This window comes from Lissotriton helveticus, chromosome 4_1, assembly GCF_964261635.1.
Source record: "Lissotriton helveticus chromosome 4_1, aLisHel1.1, whole genome shotgun sequence".
In the NCBI taxonomy this organism is placed as follows: domain Eukaryota; kingdom Metazoa; phylum Chordata; class Amphibia; order Caudata; family Salamandridae; genus Lissotriton; species Lissotriton helveticus.
Genome location: NC_136063.1, coordinates 16,559,443 through 16,586,361, shown reverse-complemented (window position 1 = coordinate 16,586,361; position 26,919 = coordinate 16,559,443). Strand labels below are relative to the sequence as shown.

At 42.1% G+C, this 26,919-nt stretch overlaps 1 protein-coding gene across 1 annotated transcript in view; it reads left to right on the top strand.

Moving 5' to 3' along the window:
• Window positions 1-6,095, top strand: part of LOC144827822 (multidrug and toxin extrusion protein 1-like) — a 227,396-nt gene extending 221,301 nt beyond the window's left edge. Inside the window, exon 14 of the mRNA XM_078685988.1 lies at window positions 5,890-6,095. Within this exon, the coding sequence (XP_078542114.1) occupies window positions 5,890-6,095 (206 nt within the window). The remainder of the gene's footprint in view (window positions 1-5,889) is intronic.
• The last annotated feature ends 20,824 nt before the right edge of the window (window positions 6,096-26,919 follow it).

The window sequence follows — 26,919 nt, the reverse complement described above, 5'->3', positions numbered from 1 at the left end:
AAGAGAGAGATTATGCACGTGCAAAGTGACATGGGACACAGGCACAGAGTACCCTTTAAGCTAAGAGAGGCAAACTGTCAGCAGACACAGGTGACATTATTGAAAAATGTGAAAATGTAATTCCTTATTTCACACAGACACTCACTGTAATCCTTGACCAAAATTTAAAAGCCAGACATTTTACCAGAACACATTTTCCATAGTAAATCATTTTTAACACAGAGCACAGCCCATTTAAATGACCACTACAAAACAAGGCAGAAACCTAACTCATTTTCAAAATACATGTCAAATATGCCCCAATATTTTTTTAACAGCATTACAAAAAACATGACACACAATGCAAGAATAAAGAAGCACAATATGCTTCTTAATCTTCCCAATAGTGCATACAGCAGTCTATCTTTATTAAAAGAATCATTACCTTTAAAAATGCTTTGGAAGAGTTAGAACAGTGTCAGTCACACACACCAGATTTTCTTAAGCATAATCTCTGAATTGCTCCTGAAACACTGCAACCAGAAATGGCTCTGATTCCCTGTAATTCTTCACACATATCCCTGGACTTAACCAATTAAAATTCTTCCCACACTATTTCAAAACCAAACTAACATTTTAATTGGTTCTACATTTCAACACTTTGAAACTCACATAATATTCACCCATCCCCCCAGTGCTCATTCACCCTGTTACCATGGTAACTCCCACCTAACCCAGCACACAGTACAAAAGTTCATCATACCATGTTGCAAAAGAATCCAGCAAGGGTGTTTGACCTCTCAATGTACTAGATAATCATGTGCACTGTTTCTTTACATGACTTTTTAACAACCATTAAAATGACTTCTTTAAAAAAAAAAGCATGCACCCTAATTTTCAGTGGTGAATTTTAAGAAAGCACCAATCATTTCTTATTTTTCAAGTGCACTGAATCTCAACCACTTTTTTTTCATAACTCCTACTTTCAAACTGCCATTTCATTTCCACAACTCATCTGAATACAAGCACATCTACCTTCAAGATGCCAAACGTCTGGTTTGTGGGTCATAGCTTTGTCTACTGGAGTGAAAAATTTGCAAGTAACAGAGGTATTTACAACCTTGATTTACCAAATGTGGACATTGTGTGGATTGGACAGAGAGGATTAAGAAGTCACCAATTGATACCATTGATAAAACCCTTTATGCATCTACCACACCCTGACCTCATAATTGTGCACTGTGGTGGCAATGACCTGGGCACTTTGACTGCGGTAGGTCTGTAAATGCTTTTAAAGGACATCTTTGGGCAATTGATGTCACTTTTCCCAAAAACTGCCTTGGTATTTTCTAATATATGCCAAATGCAAAAATGGAACTGGTCCAACCAATTTTGTCCACAGATTGAGAAAGCAAGGAAACATGTGAATACATCTGTTTCTGCTTTCCTCAGAGACTATGGTATGGGTTCCATTTACCACAACAACTTGCGTTACAACATGCAAGGCATCTATAGGAGAGATGGTGTACACTTTACAGATGAGGGGAATAGAGTCTTCCTCTTGAATTTGAGACTCTGCATTGGTACCTACTTGTAGGTACAAAAAAACACCCACATCACAGAACAGCTCTTTTCAGAGCTACCCTACCTCTAAGCACTCTAAATTATTTTTTTACTCTAATTTTTTACACTGTTTTTCTCCGTGGTGCGCTCAGGGTGCACCTACTGGTAAGCGTACATGGGAATGCACCCAGCGCTTACCCAGCGAAAATGTAAAAAAAAATAATAGTTTTTTGCCCTTCAGGGTCCTTCTTGGCCTCCCTCAGAAAACCTAGGGGGTCAGGAGGTGTCTACCCTGCCCCCTTTTAATCATTTCCCCCTTTTTATTTTCACCTCGATTCTACCGAGACACAAGATGGCGGACTCTCCGGACTGTTTAGAATGTTGACAGACACCCGAGAGCCAATCAGCTTTCCGCTCGCGCACTTCTGCGGCGCGCCGGGTGCGTTCCCCGGTACGCGTACCGGTGAGCGCTCGGAGCGCGCCTATAGATATATATATATTTTTAAAGTTAATTTTGGTAAAAACCACTGGAGCAATTTTCACCAAATATAACAAAGGCACTTCTGCGTACCAGTCCCTACAATTTTGCAAAGTTTGGCGTAATTCCGTTCAGCGGTTCGGGCTGTAGCCTTGTCAATTCGTCCTATGGAAATTAACATGGGGAAAACACGTTTTGGGACCCCCCTTTTTTCTCGGACCCCCACTTCACAAATCCCCCCAAACTTTCAGGGAAGGAGCGGAGCAGAGCTGGCATACATTTTGGAGAATTATACGCAAATTCCTCAACCGGCGCCAAAGTTATTCCCAATAGAATATTGCGGATTTCCTATAGTAGCTAGGTCCTAACTATAACTACCTACTGGTGACCGCCAGTAGGTAATATACAGCCACAGCAGGTGATACTGATCTCCGCTCCAGGGTGGAGCCTAATAGAACTGTTTTAACTGGGGCAGTAACCTTTGGCAGCACTTGAACTCACCCCCGTTACACGCTGGGCGCTGAAGAGGCCACACGGCCGAAATGCATACGCCCGCCTATCTGCCTTAGATCTGCAATAAAGAAGCGTCACTTTGTTCCCCTACTGAGGTCTCTGCCTTTTTCTTTGGAGGAGGGTTATTTGGACACATTTTGCACTGCGAGCCAGCAGCATGCTTACAGAGGCCCCTACACTCAAGCTGGCCTGGTCATCGTTGGCGCCGTTTCTGCCTCGGCAGAAGCTTTCCTTTGTTACGTGGTAACGGAAGGACCAGGCCCACCACTCCATGCAGGAAGAAGAGAAGCGGTGTCGGAGTCACGGAACTCCGCATTGGACTCGGCACACTGCTGCACTTGCCCCCGTGGACATTACACCTAACTGCGGTGGTTGTGTAGTTTGGGGACACGAGGAGCTTCGCTGTTGTAGAGGGCAGTGCGGGTCATTAGGAGAAAGCCGCTCGAAGGATCTGTAGTTTCCGCAACTTTGCAGCCGACTATGTCGAACTATTGCATGTTGGGACTTGCAGTTTGCTCCACCATCCTACAGCCGCAGCAGGTGATACTGATCTCCGCTCCAGGGTGGAGCCTAATAGAACTGTTTTAACTGGGGCAGTAACCTTTGGCAGCACTTGAACTCACCCCCCGTTACATGCTGGGCGCTGAAGAGGCCACACGGCCGAAATACATACGCCCGCCTATCTGACTTAGATCTGCAATAAAGAAGCTTCACTTTGTTCCCCTACTGAGGCCTCTGCCTTTTTCTTTGGAGGAGGGTTATTTGGGTATATATATATATATATATATATATTTATATATATATGACCCTCAGATTTCACAATGCAACAGAACTTGCTTCAGGTGCCACACACACTTAGAATAGTGAAAATCACACAAATAATTAAAAAATCCTTCAACATTGCAAGGCACTCACTGGGTTATTATTATCAACTTCATTTCATCTCACAGATGTGTTTCGGTGACAGGATGCCTTTCTCAATGTTCCGATAAAGAAGTTGGTTCACTCACATAGTTGCGGGTTCTTTTAAATATCAGGAACCCTTTCGCCATTGGTGGATTTGGAGGCATGATCAAAAAGAAAGAACTGCAATGTCCTCATTGATTTCAGAGCAGCCACATTAATAGAAAGCATTTAAAAGTATTATAATGTTGGTTATACTACAATGTCCAATAAACTCACTACCATTGTTAAATCATCATTTTTAATGTACTGCTCACTACATTGTCACTCACTTTTAGATTTCTATAATGTTGTGTATTAAAAGTGCCCTCGGCTGCCACTGGTTATCATTCCAAAATGAAATGAAAACCCTGGTAAGATTACTGACTTCCCTAAAATGTAATAATTGCCAACATTGGTCCGTGGGCCATCCCTTCTGTGGCAGCTCACGGAGTCGAAATTAAACATGTTGCTCTGACTTCACCATGCTTCCAAACTTGCAATGGTGGCCACACAGACGTGTGATGATGAAAACCACACAAATAAGTCAGCGCCCCTTCAACATTGCAAGGCACTCACTGGGTTCTTGTTACCATATTTATTTAATCTCAAAGATGCATTTCAGCAATATGTCGGCTTTCTCAATTTTCCAATGAAATGAGTGCTTTACAAAAATCATTACGGGTTGATTTAAATATAAACAACCCTTTCGATGTTGGTGAATTTAGAGGCATGTTCACAAAGAAGCAACTGAATTTGACTCATCAATCTCATAGCTGCTGCATTAATAGAATCATTGTTGTTCCTGATGGCTGAGAATTCGCTCCGTCCATCACCGCACGAATCGACAGCTAGCAGAATATTAGCCAGTGAGGTAGACTGTACCAGGCTTCATTTTCGCTACAGCCTCATTGAAACCGATCTACAGGCTTTTGTGCCACCACTCCTCGGGTCTTAAATCTTCAAGCCTGCCAGGACTGTGTACATATAATCTCTACATGCCCCGTCTTGAAAAAGACCCGCCGTGACCACCAATAGGGGCACAGAAGGGTCGAAACGTTGACGCATTCCTTAGGTCCAGAATTACCGGGTTTCCACACTAGGGAAGAAACTGCGGGATTCAAATAAAGCTCTGGCCTTCTCTAAAGAAATATTTGTATATAGAACCTTGTTGACACTGTATATATTGTTCACTTTGTCACTTCTTCACTATGCAAACTGTCACTCAACAGTATTTTGTACATAATTGGATTACACGGTCCGTTTGGAATAACCATATTGCTCATAATGAAATGAAGGAATTCAGATAAACAATTGAGCACAGAACTAATAAATTGAGTACTGTTGTTTTTCTTTTGTATGTTGAGAGAGCATACTTCATATTACATTTAATGTACTTTGAATTATTTTCAGTCCTACCCGACAGAACCACTTTTTTCTTAATCGTGCTGCATTAATAGAACACATTTAAAAGTATGTAATGTACTATTGGTAATGTTGAAATGTCCAATAAAATCACCACCTTTGGTAAATTTGAATGCGGAGCACACCATATTATCATTCACATTCAGATTTGCAGCTACGAGATCAATGAGTTAATTGCAGTCCTTCGTTTGTGATCATGCATCTAAATCCACCAATTTTGCAGTCTTGATGAATAACCAAGATAGGGCGAAGGTTTGAAATTAGAGTATGGTTCTTATCTGGTTTGGGGAGCACAATAATTGTGGCATCTTTAAATGTACCCTCAACAGAAGCATTTAATCAAAATCTTCGAACAAGGATAGGAGTACTGGACCTAATTGAGTGGAAAAATATTTTGTCGAATTTGGCTGAAATTCCATGAGGACAAGGTGCACTTTTGGACTTTGAGAATTTAATGGCAGAGTAAACTTCTTTAATGGTTAAGGAGGAGTCAAACAATGCAAATGTCTAGATTATTTATACAAATGTAAAGCTGACATCTGTTTTCTAGAAGGAACCCCTCTTGAAAGTCACCAATCCTGAGTCATGATACAGCCAACTGCCCAATACAGTGATGAGTCAAACCCTCGACTCCATACCTTTGAAAGCACACAGTTTCATTAGATGCATGTAATCTTAACTCTTTACACATCCTGAATATACACTCCTGTATAATGCTTAAGTGAACAGAATATATTAGTGTGTAATGGATTATGTATTACCAGATGTTTGTGAGAAAGTTTTTAAACTATTCCTGGACATCTAAAAAATAAAAAAATAAATGCAATTGTCATTTGAGTCTCGCCCAAGTGTCTGTCAGAGGAATTCTAAACTCACAGACTCTTCACTTATCTATTTTATTTGTATTGTGTGAGTATTCAGTTCAGACAACTTTGAATAGTTAATAGACATTTACTTATTCTAACATATGTTGTGTTCATGTTTTACAGGGGAAGAACATTGCCAGAATGTTTCTGATTATCCCCATTATGACCAAAATGGGCCACACCTGGTCCAGAACCAATCTGAACCAATGGATCCAATCAACAACGAGACAGTGCCGAAGATGATGCTGATTTTTGGACGTGGACTGCTTTTCATGGCTGCTGTGTTTATTTTAATAGTGGGCATTTTGGCAAGGGTCCTGGACCTCTAGAGATAATTTGGCTCAGGGAACCAACCAGTGTTATGTACTACAGGAGGAAGAGAAATGGCAAGGTGCAAGACGGACTAAAATTCCCAATGTTTTGGCAATACTTTAGCAATGCCATTGAGAACTGTTGGTAATTGAGTAAATGCCTTTTGTGGGCATTTGATAGACACATTTGGAAATCATAAAGCTTTGACATTTTGAGATAAGATTTTGACACATTATGGTGTTTTCAGGTTGGCATCTGTGTCATGGAAAACAATGATCCTGATGGCCCTAAAGGTGACATCATCCTATGTAGATACCTTGAAACACAGGTGGTACGATGGAGAAAAGATTATCGTTATGAAGGAAAGAAATGTCTGCTTTCTAGGATTTGAACGCTGATCCCACAAGAAGGAACCACTGTAAAGTGACATGGTGATATATTGTAGCAATGTAGGGAAGATAAAGGGGCATATAGTGGCAGAAAACTGCAGCTAAAGTGGCGATAATGGGCTTTTCAAATGCCGTAGAGAATTCCAATAGAAGCCCATGTTGACACCAGAACATGGGCTTCTATTGAAGCAGCGATAATTGTAACTCTGTTTCTTGATAATATACCCCACAGTGAGTAATGGGTGACAATCCCTTCAGGTACTGTTTTCTTGAGTGAGCGTGTAATGGTATTGTTTTACCTAAAATGTTATTAATTTCCTTTATGCAATTACAACTTAATAAAATGATTGAAAAACTATTGTGATCCTTGTGTATTACATGAAAGTACCAAATGGGCAGTAGCAAAGCAAGATTCCCTCATTTAAGAATAATATCCAGCCTACACATTGGAGGTTTCATCCACACGCAGCACAAATGTCAGTCACATGATGTCAGGCTTCAGAAACCTGTGTGGATTCTAGCAACTAACTATAGAGTAGTGTTCAAAGTGTGTCAGGCCCTGCCAAAGATGACCTTGCCTGCCATGTCTGAATCCTGGTAAAGAACTGGAGCTGCAATATCATGTCACCAGATTCACCAATTATGATATTGGGTACAAGTTCAACTTTATTTATTTAATTTAGTTCGCTACTGAGAACAACACATTTTTAAAATGCTTTTGTTATAAAACATTAGTGGGATAATAATTTCAATACAATTTAAAAAAAAGTTTTTAAAAATTACAAAAAAATTAGAACACAGAAATTCATCAGACAGTGATTTGAGAAGCAAAATAAGGTCTTGCACTGAAGTAATATTACATCAAGTTTGAATTGGTTCTAAGTACCGGTGTCTGGCCTCAACTAATATCTGATTTGTGCATACAAACAGAACATGATGTAAATCTTGCAATACTCCATTACAGAGATCACAAATACTAGTGACATTTTCAATGTGGTTCCATCTGGAGGTAAATGTTGTTAAAGGGAGAATCCTGAGCCATAATAAAATAATGCAGGAACTGCCTGATGAACTTAGATCCATTTACAAAGTATTTTCCCTTCTTTAGTTTGTGTTTGTTCCACTGTTTTATTAGAATATATTCAAATGCATACGATAAAATGGGTTGAATTTTGGAACTAAAACCTGTAAAAGGGGTTGAAAGTGCCTGTGCCCAGAGAGCAATATAAGCGTTGAAGAGCCACGACGTGTACATCTGCTTTGCTGCCCAAATGCTGTAGATGAGGTGAATTTTGTAATGTTTGTGTAAATATTCGCCCGTAAATATGTGTATTTTTTTGCCCCCTAATGTCCAGTAGAATTGTATATGTTGTTTTCTTCCTCTGAAGGAAACAATTTTAATTTTAGTTATGTTTGGAATTATTTGGTATTCCTAATTTCCTAAGTTTTAACAAGAGTGCAGATCTGTCTACTCTATCAAACGCTGTCTACAATGACAGAATAGACGACTTGCGATTCTGCCACAACATATTTATCTATTATTGTTTGTAGCACTGCTATGTTGTCGGTAACAGAGTGTTTTTGTCAGAACCAAGGATGATTTATTGGGATCACTCCACTTGAGAGAGCCCAGTCCTTCAGATGTTCCAGGACGCTTGCTGCAAAGATTTTCCCTGTAGCATCCAACAAGGCAATTTGTCGATAATTGCAAGGCAGCAACCTGGAACCCTTTTCGTAGATTGGGATCACAATGCTCCCCAGCCATGATTTAGGGATTTCTCTGGTAGCATAGCAATGACAATAGAGGAGGGCTAAAAAAGTACTCCATTCTTCTTGGTTGCTTTGAAGTTCATTTATCAGGATCTGATCTGGTCCCGTTTCAGCAGAAGACCTGGCATTCTTTATGTAGTATTCTGTTTGCTGAGCTGCAGGAGCACAGATATCTTGGATGTTTTTTCCTGTTTTGCTTGTTGCTTGATTCAAGTTTTTCTGCCTTAAGTTTAAATTAAATAAATCTTGTAGATATGTTTCCCATTTGGTTGGGGGAACTCGTGAGGCTTGCAGCAATTTCTTCATTCCTGTTTCTATGGCAATTAAGGTGCTGTATGCCCGATTGTTTTTTTGTTTAGTTGCTACCTGCATATCAACCTAGTTTTGATCCTGGTGAGTTCTTCGTTTTGTTCTTTTTCCCTCCGGTGGCGATTCTTTATGTTTTTGATTTCTTGGTGTCTAATCTCTAAAAAATGTAGAAATTTTAATTGAATTGGTTTATTTAGTGCAATTGAGCCCTTGTCTAGGTTCTTTGTTTTGCGATTTCCTGCTTGGGATTTCCAGCATTTTGGGATATACTGCAGGGATAGCACTTTTTGATTAGGGCTAATTTGAGATTTATTATTGGGTCTGAGGAAATGGGAGTCTGTAATACTTGGGCAGTGACAATTGCAGAATTTAATTATTGATTGTTGTTGAATTCCATGTTAACCACCATTGAACCTGGTTCACATCACAACTATGGTACTGTGCAAATGCATGATAGAACATGGAGTGATAGGTTGCAATATTATTCCTGTTTTGAGATATAATATTGCATGATCGCTTTCCTGAGTGAATTTGGAATTCAATTGTAATGCTCTCCTGAATAAATCTTGGCAGTAAATCATGTAATCTAGAATCTCTAATCTTGAATCGATGAACTGAAGGTGCTTTTTCTCATCCAGGCTGCAGGAATATCTCCTTCTGTCCATCCATTTAGGATAACTCCATTTAGTGCTGGGAGAGAGGAAAGTAATATTTTCCTGCGATTATCTGCTTTTATCCCTTGGGGAAATAATGGTATTGGCATTATGGTAGTGGTATTGGGGTTGACAGAGCTTCCTCTTCTTCACTGTATTCCCATTTTTCTAAGAGTGCATAAGAAATGTTCCCATTAAAGTCTGTTAGAAAACGGAGGAGAATCCTTTTCCTTCCACCATGTTTTCAATTTCCTCAAATATTTTGATCATTAAAGCATCTTTTTGGAGCCTGGAGGAATATAGACGTTAAAAATTATTAAATCTTGCGAAATGTTCATATTTTCATTCCAGTGCTTAACTTTAATACGTTGTATGTTCGGCAAACGCTTAGTGATGACTTCCGGATCCCAATGGAAATCTTCATGTAAGAGGATTGTGAGTCCACCTTTAGCGTGACCCCGGCTGACGGGTTCTGCTGGCATGTTATATACGAAGTAATCTTTTTGGTCAAAGGTTTTTGTTGTCCAGGTTTCTTGTAGGGCCACCATCGCCGGAGTGCTTTCAGAATTAGTGCAAGTTTCTCTGGATTTTTCTCTGCTATATTAAAGTATGCAATTCTAAAGCTTCTGTTAGAAAGGGAGTTTATTTTCCCTTCCTTGTTTGTGGCTGTTTAAGTTCTCTAAGATCCAGGACCAGTGATTTTCTTTTGGTGTCATCTCCTTTTTGACTGCATTTTATTCCAGATATGTCTCTCTGCATTCTTTATCATGATGGTTAAGTTTTCTTTGGTTATTCTGACAAGATTTTTGGTGCTGTTGGATAATTGGTCATGGTGATGGATTTTCATTTTGCTGTTCTCCTTAGATTTTTCCTGTGCTTGATTTTCTTTTTTGTTTACAACTGCAACATATATCAATTTTTATGGAGGATCTCACTGTCTTTTAGAATTATTGCTGGAATCACATGAGACCAAAATTCAACAATGGCCACTGTGGTTTTATACAGTTATGCTCTCGCTACTACAGTAAAGTATCACATAAACAGTACAGTGACTGGTAAGTATTCAAAGAGACAGAAGCAGATTCTTTGGTGTGTTCTTGGTCACAGCAAGAAGATGGTTTATTCTCTCCAGACTCAAGGAATGTCATACAAAGCCGACACGTGTTTCGTCGTGTACAGTTGAGTCAACACGACTCTTCAGGGCTGATGATACAAGAATAACATATGCAGATTCAGTAATGCATCTTGTCGTTGTGACATACTGCAAATGGTGACAAAAGTGCAACCAACATGCAGTAGTGCCGTGCGTCTGGGTTCGCACATGGTGGTCGTGTATAGTGGTGACGCTACAGGTCTGGGAAGTGTGTCACCCCAAGGCTGTGGGTGGTTGCCCTTGGGTGGCGGTGCACAGACGTGAGGTCTTGTGACATAACGCTTGGGTGTGTGGTCACATTTAACTCATACACGGTGATCTTGCACTCCGAAGGTTCGTGCGGTAGTGAATCAATTGAAAATTAAAAATGGTGAACTATTGTGTGGGGGTGTTGGTGAAGGACTGTAATGGTAACGTGACGTGGTTTGAAAACGGTGTTTGTCCGTGATGTATAAAGGCAAGCAAGATATTCCGTTACCGCGCAAATAAAATTATTGTTTAATAAGAAATTATACTCTCTCTCGACATGATGGCTTGTTTACCTTAGAGCTCAGTACGATCGTGGTAATTAGCATTAGGTCTGGACTAGTATTCATGTGTTGGACGTTTATATCGGAGAAAGACTAAAGGAGAAAATACAAAAAGGATCATTAGGAAAATCATTCTAAAGGGGGATGGCATCTATTCAGTAAAATAGATGGCGGACAACAGATGCGGTATTCTTACCACTGATTAATCCAAATGTGACTAAATAGAAACGGTATGTTCTTTAAAGATAGTCACGTAGAAAGTATTTATGGCTTGGCAATCTGCCTTGTTGATTGCCAGAAATCTTCGAATTTAATCACTCTGTTCAAAAAAAGGACAGCAAAAAAGAAGAAAAAAAAAAACGAAAAATCACATTGGTTCTAACAGCTAAATGCGCGTTGTAGCGCAGTGCTTCAAAGATACATATTACATCTCGTGTTGATGTGAGCCTAAAGAGGTTTAAATTAACGAAATACCTGACTACTGGTGTGTGTCAGGAGGTAGCCGGGAGGGGATCCGTCTGATAAAAGGCTCGCTAGAAACGGGTGCGTTTCTTGAGTGGCGGTGCGCTGCAAAAGGAGAAGCAAGAGCACGAGTTAGCTCAGAAGAGAGACCCCAAATACCCGGTAGCATTACATGTAGCGGAATGTCAACCACTGGGAGATGATATCAAAGTACGTGTTTTCGGGATAGACGTGATTCCCCTCGACATCAGAGGGGGCAACCGCGAACTGAAGCTCAGACGTAGGGAGGCGACTTGGATCATGCGTTTACAATGCGTGGAACAGGGGCTCAACTATGACCCTGAGCTTCAGTTCTTCTTGGGCGACTAGCCAGCCGTCCGGGGGACCCTTCTTTTATAAAGACCGACTGAATCTTTGATGTATGATCAGCTAGGAACTCACAGTGTTAAACACAGACATTGCCAGACATGCTTACAATGCACTAGGAAGTTAATTAAGATACCAACTGTTTGTACTGTGTTGATACATGATTTCATGAGCGGTTGTACCATGTAATATTTCTGACCAATACCGAGGTCTAATATTGTTAAGTAACCGTACTATGCAAGAAACAAGACTGTAAATGTGTTTTGAATCCTTTGAAAAAAATGATACGCTCACTAACAAGTGGTGACAGTGGGGCACCTTCACTCTAGAGGCCATCACAACTTTCTGTCAGCTCACAGCACAGCACATCTGGCCACTGAGCATGCGTCAACTTAATTACTAAGATCACTCAATTCACGATCTTCACCTCGCTCAGGTATTGTGATCGAAACACTTACACCCATACTAACCACTATGACGCGCCCCCTACTTTAAACCATTTATTGTCATATGGCTTCGCTTTCACCTCTTTATCCTTGGTGAGAATAATTATTTCTCAGCCGGCATACTTCTCCTTGTACTTTTTCCATCCGTGAACGACGTGGATTTTTAGTCCTCCCATACCTCGACATTTTTAACATTCGCGAGTCCCAACTAGCTACACCTGCGACCTTTTTACTCTGAAACTCCAGACATGCTTTTTAGGCAGGTTCATATAATGTGGGTTCCTTTATGAAACTGCATTCTTTTCGTCCTAATGAGACGACAACTTCATAGAACTGCATATTTCGCTATGTACTTTTTCCACTTAAAGATGGCGAACCCTTTTTCTCACGCCACCTTTTACTTGGACATCCTCGATGTCTATCTTTCTTATAAAGTGACCCCTCCCATTTGGTCACGTGTCCGTACCGAGAGACGGCGACCGGGAACCATAGGAGGAGGGATACCTGAACACGGGTAAGCAGAAACGAAAGACACACCATGAGTCATTTTCCCTCCTTCACAATTGTACGGTCTGAAGCCCACAGAACCGGGCCTTTTTTTTTTAGCTAACTCGTGCTCTTGCTTCTCCTTTTGCAGCGCACCGCCACTCAAGAAACGCACCCGTTTCTAGCGAGCCTTTTATCAGACGGATCCCCTCCCGGCTACCTCCTGACACACACCAGTAGTCAGGTATTTCGTTAATTTAAACCTCTTTAGGCTCACATCAACACGAGATGTAATATGTATCTTTGAAGCACTGCGCTACAACGCGCATTTAGCTGTTAGAACCAATGTGATTTTTCGTTTTTTTTTTTCTTCTTTTTGCTGTCCTTTTTTTGAACAGAGTGATTAAATTCGAAGATTTCTGGCAATCAACAAGGCAGATTGCCAAGCCATAAGTACTTTCTACGTGACTATCTTTAAAGAACATACCGTTTCTATTTAGTCACATTTGGATTAATCAGTGGTAAGAATACCGCATCTGTTGTCCGCCATCTATTTTACTGAATAGATGCCATCCCCCTTTAGAATGCTTTTCCTAATGATCCTTTTTGTATTTTCTCCTTTAGTCTTTCTCCGATATAAACGTCCAACACATGAATACTAGTCCAGACCTAATGCTAATTACCACGATCGTACTGAGCTCTAAGGTAAACAAGCCATCATGTCGAGAGAGAGTATAATTTCTTATTAAACAATAATTTTATTTGCGCGGTAACGGAATATCTTGCTTGCCTTTATACATCACGGACAAACACCGTTTTCAAACCACGTCACGTTACCGTTACAGTCCTTCACCAACACCCCCACACAATAGTTCACCATTTTTAATTTTCAATTGATTCACTACCGCACGAACCTTCGGAGTGCAAGATCACCGTGTATGTGTTAAATGTGACCACACACCCAAGCGTTATGTCACAAGACCTCACGTCTGTGCACCGCCACCCAAGGGCAACCACCCACAGCCTTGGGGTGACACACTTCCCAGACCTGTAGCGTCACCACTATACACGACCACCATGTGCGAACCCAGACGCACGGCACTACTGCATGTTGGTTGCACTTTTGTCACCATTTGCAGTATGTCACAACGACAAGATGCATTACTGAATCTGCATATGTTATTCTTGTATCATCAGCCCTGAAGAGTCGTGTTGACTCAACTGTACACGACGAAACACGTGTCGGCTTTGTATGACATTCCTTGAGTCTGGAGAGAATAAACCATCTTCTTGCTGTGACCAAGAACACACCAAAGAATCTGCTTCTGTCTCTTTGAATACTTACCAGTCACTGTACTGTTTATGTGATACTTTACTGTAGTAGCGAGAGCATAACTGTATATATTTGTTTAGTCCCTTGACTTTTTAGACGGTTAAGGGTGTTTTTCCGCCTGCTCTTCACGCACTACATACCAACCTGTCACTCTACACTCTGTAACGTATAACTGAGGTAGTGCGCCTGAGAGATCTGAATTTCTAAAAACCCCATTCAAGTGTTTCTCTAGTTTGCAGATTGGGCGCCTCCACGTTACATCTTGAACCACTAGACCTTAATTGTGTACGCATATCTGTCCACCACACCATGGACAGAGACAAAGCAGCGGCAGATCTCTTTGAGAACCTGGCCAAAGGCATGCCCACACACCAGGCATCAGCCACGGCAGGTCCTGCACGTATAGAGGGTTTAAGAGACAAGTTCTTTAAACTTGAAAAACTAAAGAAACAGGAAAACTCCCGTTGGTGGGACGGAGCAACCCTGAAACACTATTTGAAACTTAAACTAGTTCCCAGAGGACTACGGTCCAACATCTTCCCGACCTATGATGACCTAGACCGGGATCTCATGATCAAATGGGAAGATTCACTGAACCAGAATTCTATCACATTAATAGATATTCTCATTGAGAGTGCTGATCGGAAGACCGCCTTACTACAATCAGAAATCTCTGTTGTAGAACAAGAGATTAAAGACTTGAACAAACCTGAGGCCACTGTGAAGAATTACACCCTACTGAATGAGATTCTTCTTAAACATCAATCCGAAATCCAAAGCAGGAAGGCACGTCAAATCAAAAGGGATGAGGCAGACTATAAAAATGGCAGGATCTACACTTTTGATCACAAGTATGATTCCCTGATTCCGAAACCAAAGGCAGGCTCACAGACTGGCAGGTCTACCACCACTAATTCTGCCAATTCCAGCACCACCTCTCTGAGTTCTACTGGACTCAGCGACATAGAGAACGAGATTCTGGCCAACGCAGAACCTAATAATTCAACCTTTTTTTTAGAGATGCAACGAGTAAGGAGAGGCAACAGGACTCAGCCACCAAGGGCCGCTGTAGACCCAAACCCCACAGGGGGAAACGCAGGGACAAGCGAGGAATATCGCAGGAAATTGAGGTCAGGAACACAGAGGAACTAACTACACCAGTTGACACAGTACAAGTCATTAACCTTTCCTCACTTCCTTTGACACCTGACATGATATCCTTACTCAGCAGAGGCTTGAACTTCAATCCCTATGCCACTGGTGACATATGTCAAACCAAAATTGATGTTTTTAAGTTCATACGTAATCTTAAACTTAAGAAACATTTTGCTGGATCACAAGATTTACAGAAACAGCCTAGACACATTCCTAATGTATTTGACAATGTACCTTTGACCATTAAAGATGTGCAATCCACACACCTGCTTCTTTCTTTGACAGACAGGGAAGATAGTCCACTTGAAATGGAAAGGCTCCTTGAGGAGCTTGATGTCGAGACCGATTACAGTATTACGAGTGGCCTCAAGAGCAGATCCAAATGGACTCCTACACTGGCGGGGGGCAATAATATTGACAAATTCCACAGACACGTCCTTGAGGATCTCAATAGCACCAACATCAGAAACCTGAACACCAAATTTAAATATAGAGACAACCTGACCAAGGGGGAACGGTTAGCACTCTCTACTCTCAACGACAACCATAATATTATCATCAGGGAAGCGGACAAAGGGGGTAACGTGGTGGTCATGGATCTGACTGACTACAACAGTGAGGTCCTTGGCCAACTAAGTGACGACTCTTGCTATGAGCCAGTTAACCATAACCCGATGGGTCCACTAACAATACTACTAAATGGACTCCTATTGAACTGGAAACAATCTGGTCTACTGGATGACAATGAGTACATGTATCTCAAAGTCTTCAGACCCACGTATCCGTGGCTATATACTTTACCCAAAGTCCATAAGAATCTACCGTTTCCACCAGGCAGACCGATAGTATCGGGGATTGGGGGCCCCACCGAAAGAATCGCAGAATATGTGGATCTTTTTTTGGGACCTCTAGTCAAGAACCTTCCGTCTTTTATACAAGACTCGAAACACATATTAAACATCATGTCAGATCTAGAGTGGCAACAAGATACCAGACTGGTAACCTTGGATGTGGTGTCCTTGTACACCAGCATCAATCCTGAAATAGGCATCAATGCTATTACCAAACTTCTTTCAAATAGACCGGCTTCACTATGGGCACATACCAACATGCTGCTACACATGATGAAGATTATCTTAGAGAACAACTTTTTCCTTTTTGATCGGAATTGGTACAGACAGAAGAAGGGAGTAGCCATGGGCTCGAAATTTTCACCCTCCTTCGCTAATCTCTTCATGGGGGCCTTGGAAGCTGACTTAATCTGGGGCACCAAAGGCAGACCATATATCGACTCCATAGTCTACTGGGGGCGATACATTGACGACTGTTTTCTCTTGTGGTCAGGATCTGAGGAACTTCTTCATTCCTTCTTTGAGTATCTGAATAACAATTTGTGGGAAATTAGCTTCACTATGCGCCACAGCCTTACTAATATTGAATTCTTAGATCTTGAATTCTATGTGAAGAATAACCAATTGCATTCTAAACTATTCAGGAAACCAACCTCCTGTAACTCTATTCTCCACGCTTCCAGCTTTCACCCTGAGCACCAGCTACGATCTATCCCATATGGAGAATTCTTAAGGGCTAAACGTAACTGCAGTGAAGCAATGGAATTCGACAACTGCATTATGAACATGAAAAATAGGTTTCACATGAGAGGGTATTCGAGCTCATCCCTTCTGAAAGCAGAACGAAAAACCAGAGTCATCCCTAGACCTGATTGTCTGAAGACACGTACGGAGGTTGAGTCCTCCAATCAACAAATCAGACTCATCACAGAATTCAATGCACTCAACTATCACATCAAAAAGAGTTTCAACAAACATTGGAAAATCTTAACAGATGATCCTGTTCTTAAAGAATTTCTTCCAAGCAGACCATCTATCACATACAGAAAGGGCTTCACCCTGAGAAATAAATTGAGCCCTACAGTCCCCCACAACACATCAGGGCGGGACTGGTTATCCACACGAGGTCTTGGCTTCCACAAATGTGGGTTTTGCTCCATGTGCATCTGGGGTAAACATGGCACTAAAACTTTCACAGGCCCTGATGGAGCTATCTACAAAATCAAACATAACATCACTTGTCTGACTAAATTTGTAGTATACATTATAGAATGCCAGTGTGGCAAGATCTATGTAGGCAGCACCATCAGGACGTTTAAGGAAAGAATTTCTGAACACATAAGAGCGATTCAGAAGAGAGACCCCAAATACCCGGTAGCATTACATGTAGCGGAATGTCAACCACTGGGAGATGATATCAAAGTACGTGTTTTCGGGATAGACGTGATTCCCCTCGACATCAGAGGGGGCAACCGCGAACTGAAGCTCAGACGTAGGGAGGCGACTTGGATCATGCGTTTACAATGCGTGGAACAGGGGCTCAACTATGACCCTGAGCTTCAGTTCTTCTTGGGCGACTAGCCAGCCGTCCGGGGGACCCTTCTTTTATAAAGACCGACTGAATCTTTGATGTATGATCAGCTAGGAACTCACAGTGTTAAACACAGACATTGCCAGACATGCTTACAATGCACTAGGAAGTTAATTAAGATACCAACTGTTTGTACTGTGTTGATACATGATTTCATGAGCGGTTGTACCATGTAATATTTCTGACCAATACCGAGGTCTAATATTGTTAAGTAACCGTACTATGCAAGAAACAAGACTGTAAATGTGTTTTGAATCCTTTGAAAAAAATGATACGCTCACTAACAAGTGGTGACAGTGGGGCACCTTCACTCTAGAGGCCATCACAACTTTCTGTCAGCTCACAGCACAGCACATCTGGCCACTGAGCATGCGTCAACTTAATTACTAAGATCACTCAATTCACGATCTTCACCTCGCTCAGGTATTGTGATCGAAACACTTACACCCATACTAACCACTGTGACGCGCCCCCTACTTTAAACCATTTATTGTCATATGGCTTCGCTTTCACCTCTTTATCCTTGGTGAGAATAATTATTTCTCAGCCGGCATACTTCTCCTTGTACTTTTTCCATCCGTGAACGACGTGGATTTTTAGTCCTCCCATACCTCGACATTTTTAACATTCGCGAGTTCCAACTAGCTACACCTGCGACCTTTTTACTCTGAAACTCCAGACATGCTTTTTAGGCAGGTTCATATAATGTGGGTTCCTTTATGAAACTGCATTCTTTTCGTCCTAATGAGACGACAACTTCATAGAACTGCATATTTCGCTATGTACTTTTTCCACTTAAAGATGGCGAACCCTTTTTCTCACGCCACCTTTTACTTGGACATCCTCGATGTCTATCTTTCTTATAAAGTGACCCCTCCCATTTGGTCACGTGTCCGTACCGAGAGAAGGCGACCGGGAACCATAGGAGGAGGGATACCTGAACACGGGTAAGCAGAAACGAAAGACACACCATGAGTCATTTTCCCTCCTTCACAATTGTACGGTCTGAAGCCCACAGAACCGGGCCTTTTTTTTTTGAGCTAACTCGTGCTCTTGCTTCTCCTTTTGCAGCGCACCGCCACTCAAGAAACGCACCCGTTTCTAGCGAGCCTTTTATCAGACGGATCCCCTCCCGGCTACCTCCTGACACACACCAGTAGTCAGGTATTTCGTTAATTTAAACCTCTTTAGGCTCACATCAACACGAGATGTAATATGTATCTTTGAAGCACTGCGCTACAACGCGCATTTAGCTGTTAGAACCAATGTGATTTTTCGTTTTTTTTTTTTCTTCTTTTTGCTGTCCTTTTTTTGAACAGAGTGATTAAATTCGAAGATTTCTGGCAATCAACAAGGCAGATTGCCAAGCCATAAGTACTTTCTACGTGACTATCTTTAAAGAACATACCGTTTCTATTTAGTCACATTTGGATTAATCAGTGGTAAGAATACCGCATCTGTTGTCCGCCATCTATTTTACTGAATAGATGCCATCCCCCTTTAGAATGCTTTTCCTAATGATCCTTTTTGTATTTTCTCCTTTAGTCTTTCTCCGATATAAACGTCCAACACATGAATACTAGTCCAGACCTAATGCTAATTACCACGATCGTACTGAGCTCTAAGGTAAACAAGCCATCATGTCGAGAGAGAGTATAATTTCTTATTAAACAATAATTTTATTTGCGCGGTAACGGAATATCTTGCTTGCCTTTATACATCACGGACAAACACCGTTTTCAAACCACGTCACGTTACCGTTACAGTCCTTCACCAACACCCCCACACAATAGTTCACCATTTTTAATTTTCAATTGATTCACTACCGCACGAACCTTCGGAGTGCAAGATCACCGTGTATGTGTTAAATGTGACCACACACCCAAGCGTTATGTCACAAGACCTCACGTCTGTGCACCGCCACCCAAGGGCAACCACCCACAGCCTTGGGGTGACACACTTCCCAGACCTGTAGCGTCACCACTATACACGACCACCATGTGCGAACCCAGACGCACGGCACTACTGCATGTTGGTTGCACTTTTGTCACCATTTGCAGTATGTCACAACGACAAGATGCATTACTGAATCTGCATATGTTATTCTTGTATCATCAGCCCTGAAGAGTCGTGTTGACTCAACTGTACACGACGAAACACGTGTCGGCTTTGTATGACATTCCTTGAGTCTGGAGAGAATAAACCATCTTCTTGCTGTGACCAAGAACACACCAAAGAATCTGATTCTGTCTCTTTGAATACTTACCAGTCACTGTACTGTTTATCTGATACTTTACTGTAGTAGCGAGAGCATAACTGTATATATTTGTTTAGTCCCTTGACTTTTTAGACGGTTAAGGGTGTTTTTCCGCCTGCTCTTCACGCACTACATACCAACCTGTCACTCTACACTCTGTAACGTATAACTGAGGTAGTGCGCCTGAGAGATCTGAATTTCTAAAAACCCCATTCAAGTGTTTCGCCACTGTGGTTTTAGACCTGATTGGGAAGACCACTAGTTTAATTTCCGATCCTGTTAGTGGCTGAAACTTCTGCTCCTTCTGTTTTGAGAATCTTCTGATTACTCTATTCTTAGTACTTTTCCGCTTTATGTTGTTGTTTCTTTTTTTCCTTCTTAGTGAGACCAGGTCAAGCAAATCTGGGGTTGAGGTTTACATTTTTGGTGTTTCTTTTTTACTTGTTCGGTAGGTTTGAACAGGTTAAAAATTGGATAGAAAGGAATAAACTTGTGTTGTTCGTTAATGGTGTTAGGTTCTTTGAATACTGAGAAATGTTGTTATCATTCTTAAACTTTTTTGTTTTGTCCTTTTTGTATAATCCGTCCCGTTTGGGTCGCCATTTTTTTAATTAGTGGGAGTAAATCTTAAGTTACTAAGGTATCTTTAGGTATATGTGGTTTTTCAGCAATGTTTTCTTCTCCTTTTGTCAGTGAAAATTTATATTTTAGTTGTTGTTTCCTTTTGTTGTCAACTAGGTATATTCCCTAAGAGGGTCAGTACTGATTCCAGGATTCTTTGGAGAGTGAATAGAGAACCCAAAACAAGGGTTTGTCCATTGAGAGATTGCGTAATATTAAACAACAGAAATTCCAGTGTGTGAGAAAGGTTCCCTGCTACGTCAGGTGTTTTTCGTGGAGTACTGTTATATAATTGCAGTGACTCTGTTGTTGTTTTGGCAGACTGAAGGAGGAGAGAGCCATTTAAGTTTAAGTCTGGTAAGGTGAAGTCTGTTTATGAAAATTGATGAATCCTAGATTCAACTGGACTAGGAGGTGAGTTAGGTGCCCTTGGTATTCATCAGTTTTTGCTGGTGCTGAGTTTGTGATGTCGGTTATCAATTCTCCAGCGTAACCTTTGTTGCTTTGTGGAGGAATGGTGATATCCACTACTTTGTCTTCTCCTATTTTTTGCACTTTTTCCTGTTTGATTCATGCATTTACTTTATCTGTTTTAGTTATTTTTGTGAAAGCATTTGTTATTTCTGTGTTCCCGGGAAAGAGTCCTATGTGGGCCACCTTGCCAACGCTCTTTCCCATTGATTGTTGTGTAGCTAGTCTTTTCATATGAATCATTTGTGATCTTAATTTTAGGAAAGGAAGGAGAAGAGAACAGTTGGACGTCTACTTGACTTTTACTAGACTCACCACAGGTGGCTATGCGGCCCTTTCTGTGGGAACAGACCCCAGCCATCCCTCCTATCCTGTCCAGGATGGATCATCAGGATGATAATAATGTGGGGGTCCCATCTCGACCCAATTGGAAGTTACAGCTATAAGATGTAATAAGATAATCCCAATGTTAACCTATGGGACAGATAGGCCTTGCAGTATGCAAAAATGAATTCAATCGTTTTTCACTACAAGGACATGGAAATCTTTGAAGTACATGTCCTACCTTTTAAATATACTGCACTTGGGCCTATGTTAGTGGTGACATTTATGAATTAAAAAGGAAGATCTGGTACTGGCAAGAGGGTTAACCTGCTAGATTGGCATGTCAGTTTAAAACTGCACTCCCAGGTACTGCAATGGCAGTCCTGAAACATGATTAAATATCTAAGTAAGTGGGCGGCTTAATCAGTGCTGCGGGCCAACTAGTAGCATTTACTTAGCAGGCCCTGGGCACATGTAGGGCACATTAATTGGAACATGCAATCATGTCTGTTTTTTAAAAAGTATCCTGAGGAAACGGAATTGTATAACTTGCTAATTACATTATTGAAAGGATTTAGCCATGTTACTGTAATAGTACAATCTTATTTTTAATGTCCCTTTTTTATGATATTCGTATGAAATTGTTTCTGTATAATTGCTGCTTTTATGATTTTTATGTTCTTGCTAAAATCGAATAAAGCATTTTTCTGATTCTGATTCTAATTGGAACCTAATAGAAAATTAAATTGGCTAATTGTAGTTAAGTCAATGTTACCATAATTTATGGAGAGGGCACACACAACGTAGCACTGATTAGCAGTGGTAAAGTCCCCAGTGCCATAAAGCCAACAAAAAGCAAATTCAGCTAAAAGGGAAGGATGAAGGCAAAATGTTTAGGGTCAACCTGCAGAAAGGTCCATTTCAAAGCAAACTCTCTCTCTAGCCTGAGACCAGGGCAGACTATTCAATGCATTTATGGACTTCCCTGCTTAGTTGATCAAACATGAACAATGGGCCACTACTATAGGGCCACTTGTCTGTTCTATGAATCACTGAACTCAGTGGGATCCCCCTGTCTATCCTTCCTGAGCCACTGAACTACTCACCAATGGGGAACCCTTCTCCTAATCTGTGGACCCCATTTGTGCAGCAACTAACCTACCTTGCTCACAGATGCATCCCAGTAGACAGACAGTACCACAATGGCCAACAAAGTTATGTGGCCCAGTCTACTTCTTGGGTTTGAATTCTGTGTCTAACCCAAGTAATACTCTGTCCAGAATGTAGGTAACCTTTAGGGGGCACTGACAGCTGTCAGTGTCTAGAACCAGGACCTAGGCCATGCAAGGGTCTCTGTGGTTTCTCAAAGTGGTGGAGCGGTAGCCCCCAGTGCCTTCGATTTATTTCCACTTCAACTCCAACCATTTCAAGGGTGGTACTGATCCTTCAACCAAGGGTCTGTACCCTTAGACTGAGCATGTGAATGCCAAGTCAGGACATCCTGACACACTCTGTGTGTATCATTTAAGAGTCTACCTGGTGCAGGTCCTCATCCCCATGTCCCTGTGACAGTCCATGGAGCCTCCCACCCCCAGGACAGAGGTGGCCTGAACAGGGTCAGACTTTAGGTGTTCTGTCCTCAGAGTTCAAAATCAGTGACCCACTGGTCATCCCACTGTGGTCTGTTTACGCCTCTTGCCCTCCATCCGGGCCTCTGTGCCCTATGCTTTGGAGTGGTATCCCTGGAAATTATACCCTAACTCGCTCTCCTGGCACTGTGGAGCTCCTACTAGTGGATGGTCTCTCTGAGAAGATTAAGTTCCCCTACTTGTGCCCCCTCTGGGGCACAATCAAATCTCTGGGGCCGAGAATAGGGCACCCTTGGCCTCTGCCCATCATAACCTTCTCTCCTATTCTTAGACAAGACAGGGAATTATTTCCCATTCACACTATACCGGTACCTCTCTGGGTCACTTAGCACATACCGCTCACCCTGATTGGAAAAACGTGAGCCATCCACCTTGGTATAATTCCCCAACGCCTTTCCAGACACTCTGGTACTCACCCTGAGGTCTGCCTCCTTTGCAAAGTCTGTGGGTCAGTGAAAAACCTATTTCATCCCTCTCCTTGATGTCAGGCAGAAAGCTTCTGGGTGTGTGGATCCTTCCTTAAACAATGGACTTGGTACTTACGCTGCCACCATTACTGCCAGACGCTACTAGCTGTTTGGATTTCTAGTCCACCTTAGTTCATGGTCCAGCAACATCTTTTTTCTAGCCAAGGCGCTCCCAGCCTCTGCTGCATCCATGAAAAATTTCTCCTTGGCAAGGGCTCTCTCAGCCTCAGCCCTCTTCTCCTCCACCAGGGCTTTGTCAGCCTCAGCTCTTCTCTCTTTTGCAGCCAGTTGGGCCAGCTGCAGCCTCAGGTCCTTCTCAGCCTGTCTGTCTTTTAATTCCTCAGGAGACAAGTTGTGTGAGGAGACGCTGTTTCCTGCAGTGGATCTATCAAGGGACATCTCTGTGGACTCCCACCTCGTCTCTGGAGCCCCTGCTAAGTAATTTTTCTACTCTTCTTCATCCTTCTCATGGCCACTGCCCTCTTGGGTTTCTAGTTTGGGAGTATCCAGGTAGTACCAAGGCTCTGCATTCTCAAATCTTAAAACTGGAAAGGGGTCCTCCTCCTCAGACTTCTCCCCAGAGGCTTTGGTTGGTTCTCCATGCCAGCGTTTGAACTGAAATCCATGTAGGGTAAGCCATAAGTCCAGACTAGTCGGCCCTTTCTTCACTAGCAGCCTCCTCTCCTTGCAGAAACTCCTCAACTCCCTCATAGTGTAAGATGACACCGATGAGATCCATTTCCATTTTGAGAATGCCTCACGGGCACCAACACCAAACGAATCTCAAGTGGATGAAGGTGAAGCAGGGATTGACTCTAGAAAAATGACCAATTGAGAAAAAAAGGAGAAAAAAAACATCCAAGTAGTGGATTGGTAGAGTACACCAAAGTGCTGTATGGTACTGCACAAACACAAGGCCTTTCCTCACCACTGATCATCAATGTTAGAAATTGTGTTTCTGGTTAGCAGAGGAATGTACCCTGTCCAAGCAGGAACCACAATTTTAGTGAGAATAAGTCAGATACACACCTCAGATTAACCTGTGCTCACCCTCTGGTAACCTGGCACACAGCGGGAACGCTTAACTTATGAGGCAATGTGTAAGTTAGTTGCACCACACTGAAAACAGTAAAACAGTGAAAACACCACACAAAAAGATACTACACCTGGATATAATTATACAGCTTAATTCATTGAACAAAATAAGACTAAAATGACAAACAAATAGAATAAGTAGAACTGGAGTTGTGATTTTTTTAAGAATATCTTGAAATATAGTGATTAAAAGCATAAAGAGTCAACTGGGGTTATCTGGTTGCACTAGACTGCATAAAAGCCAAAAGTTCAGTCTGACTGCGATGGAGCAGAAGTCAGATATAGTGACAAACCTTGGCCTGCTGAACAATACCGTTTTTCGGGTTGTGTTGACGTCAAAGGAGGAGTAAAGGAGGCGATGCTTCAGTATTGATCCTGGGATGTAGGTGATGCGTGGCATCCGAGCTGCTCAAATCAGAGAAGTATAGTCTCATCCGTCACTGCTCTTTAATACAGTAAGAACATAGGCAGGAGCGGCTGGGACTATGATGTTGCAGTGTGGGGTCTGGCGGAAAGAGCATTGTGAGAATGTGAGGGTCAGACAGCAAAAGGGGCATCCTAGACCCAAGCCAGTGGCAAAGTGCCGCACAACATGCTACTATCCCTGCATATGGGTAGTGAAGGGAGCAGTAATAGTGAATTAATGGGATGTTTTTTCCCTTGGGGTTCAGAGTGACATCATAGAGAACTCGCGCTTCACATGCCTAGGGTATCACTCAGAATCACTTGTGAAAAACATCCCTGTAATTCACTGTCATCCAACAATGATTCTATATTTTCCTTTCTGCTTACTCTGCATGCATTAATCAAATTGTTAATTTCAAGTAAGATGGCAATCATAAATAACTCAATTATAATTATGCAGGACTCCTGGTTCCTTCCTTTATGGCAGGGGTACCCCTGACACAGAATACACCCTTCTTCCATCTATTGATGTGCTTCCATCTCCACACTGCAGAACTTCAGGCTGTCCCTCTAGGTGAGAAATGTTCTTTTAATGTACAGAAGGGGGTACTTTATTCCTAATATCATTAGACAGGACTCCTGGTTCCTCCCTTCGTGGCAGGGGCACCCCTGGCACAGGTTGTACCTGCCTTACATCTATTGATGGGCTTCCATTTCTACACTGCATACCTTTCACCTGTCCCTCTGGGCAAATGATGTCCTTATAATGTACAGAAGGGGGTACTTTATTCCAGATATAATTACCCAGGACGCCGGGTTCCTCCCCTCATGGCAGGAGTCCCCTGGCACAGGATGTACCTGCCTTCCATCTACTGATGGTCTTCCATCTCTACACTGCATACCTTTCACTTCTCCCTCTAGGCGAGTAATGCCCAAGACTGCAGCTTCTGGAAAGACACAGTGACCCATGCAAAGTGCCTCTGTCAATGCTGTAATTCCAAGAACATTAACAAAGCCAAAATATGAGCGAGTTGACCACAGTCTGATCTGGGAAGACAGGGCTGAAGGGTGTGGGTACTTCTAAAAAAGAAAAATAATGAATAAAGGAATAAAATCCAATGTATTCATGGACTGCTTGCAAAAGTGTTCCAATCTGTGAAATAATATGGCTGATAGCAGCGCTGATAGACAGCCCTGTCAGCCAATGCCAGAAGGAGGCTGAGGGTTAATAGGCAGTGGATAAAAGGGGCTGCCCAAAAGCTCCTTTCTGTAGAAGGAGGGAGATATTAAAGAAGGAAGGAAGGAAGGGAGAGAAGATGATTGCATAAGGGTAGAATCAAGTCGAGAAGACATGAAAGAAGGTAGGAATGTAGAGAGGAAGAAAGCAGGGCTACTAAGAAAAAAAATAGAAGTTGGTGAAAAATAGGCCGACACAGCTGGAGATTTCACAGCGATGCAACCAAATCGCCCTTAGATATTGGTATCTGCTAACTCAAAGCAAAACCTGTAGCTCCTGTCACCAAAGACTGGGCACCTGGATTACAATAAGGAGGCCCTGGGGGAGCAAGGCTCCCCCCAGGGCTCTCCTCCGATAAGGCAGAGGAGAGTCACCCCACAGCCAGTATGCAGCAAAATAAAGGAAAACATAAAATGATAAAAAGAGAATGTTATTATAATTTTATTTTGTTCTCCTGCTGTGGCAGCATGCATGAGGGGGTGACCTAGGCTGCAATGCAGGGGAGCAGTGATAGAATACTCCTGTACGCAATAACTGGTTAGTTGGCCCTCCTGGGCCACCCAAAACAGTCATGCACACTTTCCAGTTCTCCATGCAGTGTTCAGACCAATCACAATGCTGCATTGCAGAATTCCAATTGGCTTAGGGATGGGAGCCTGGCTCCCTGCTTCCTGTTCCGACCTGGGGAGCCGGTGCAGTCAAGGTAAGTGTATTATTAATATTTTTTGGGGCCTGTGCCCACCCCTCATGCACTTGACCCTCCTACCCACAAGCTGTGCAGGCCACCCCTGGCTTTCTGCAGAATAGTACAGGCTACTCTG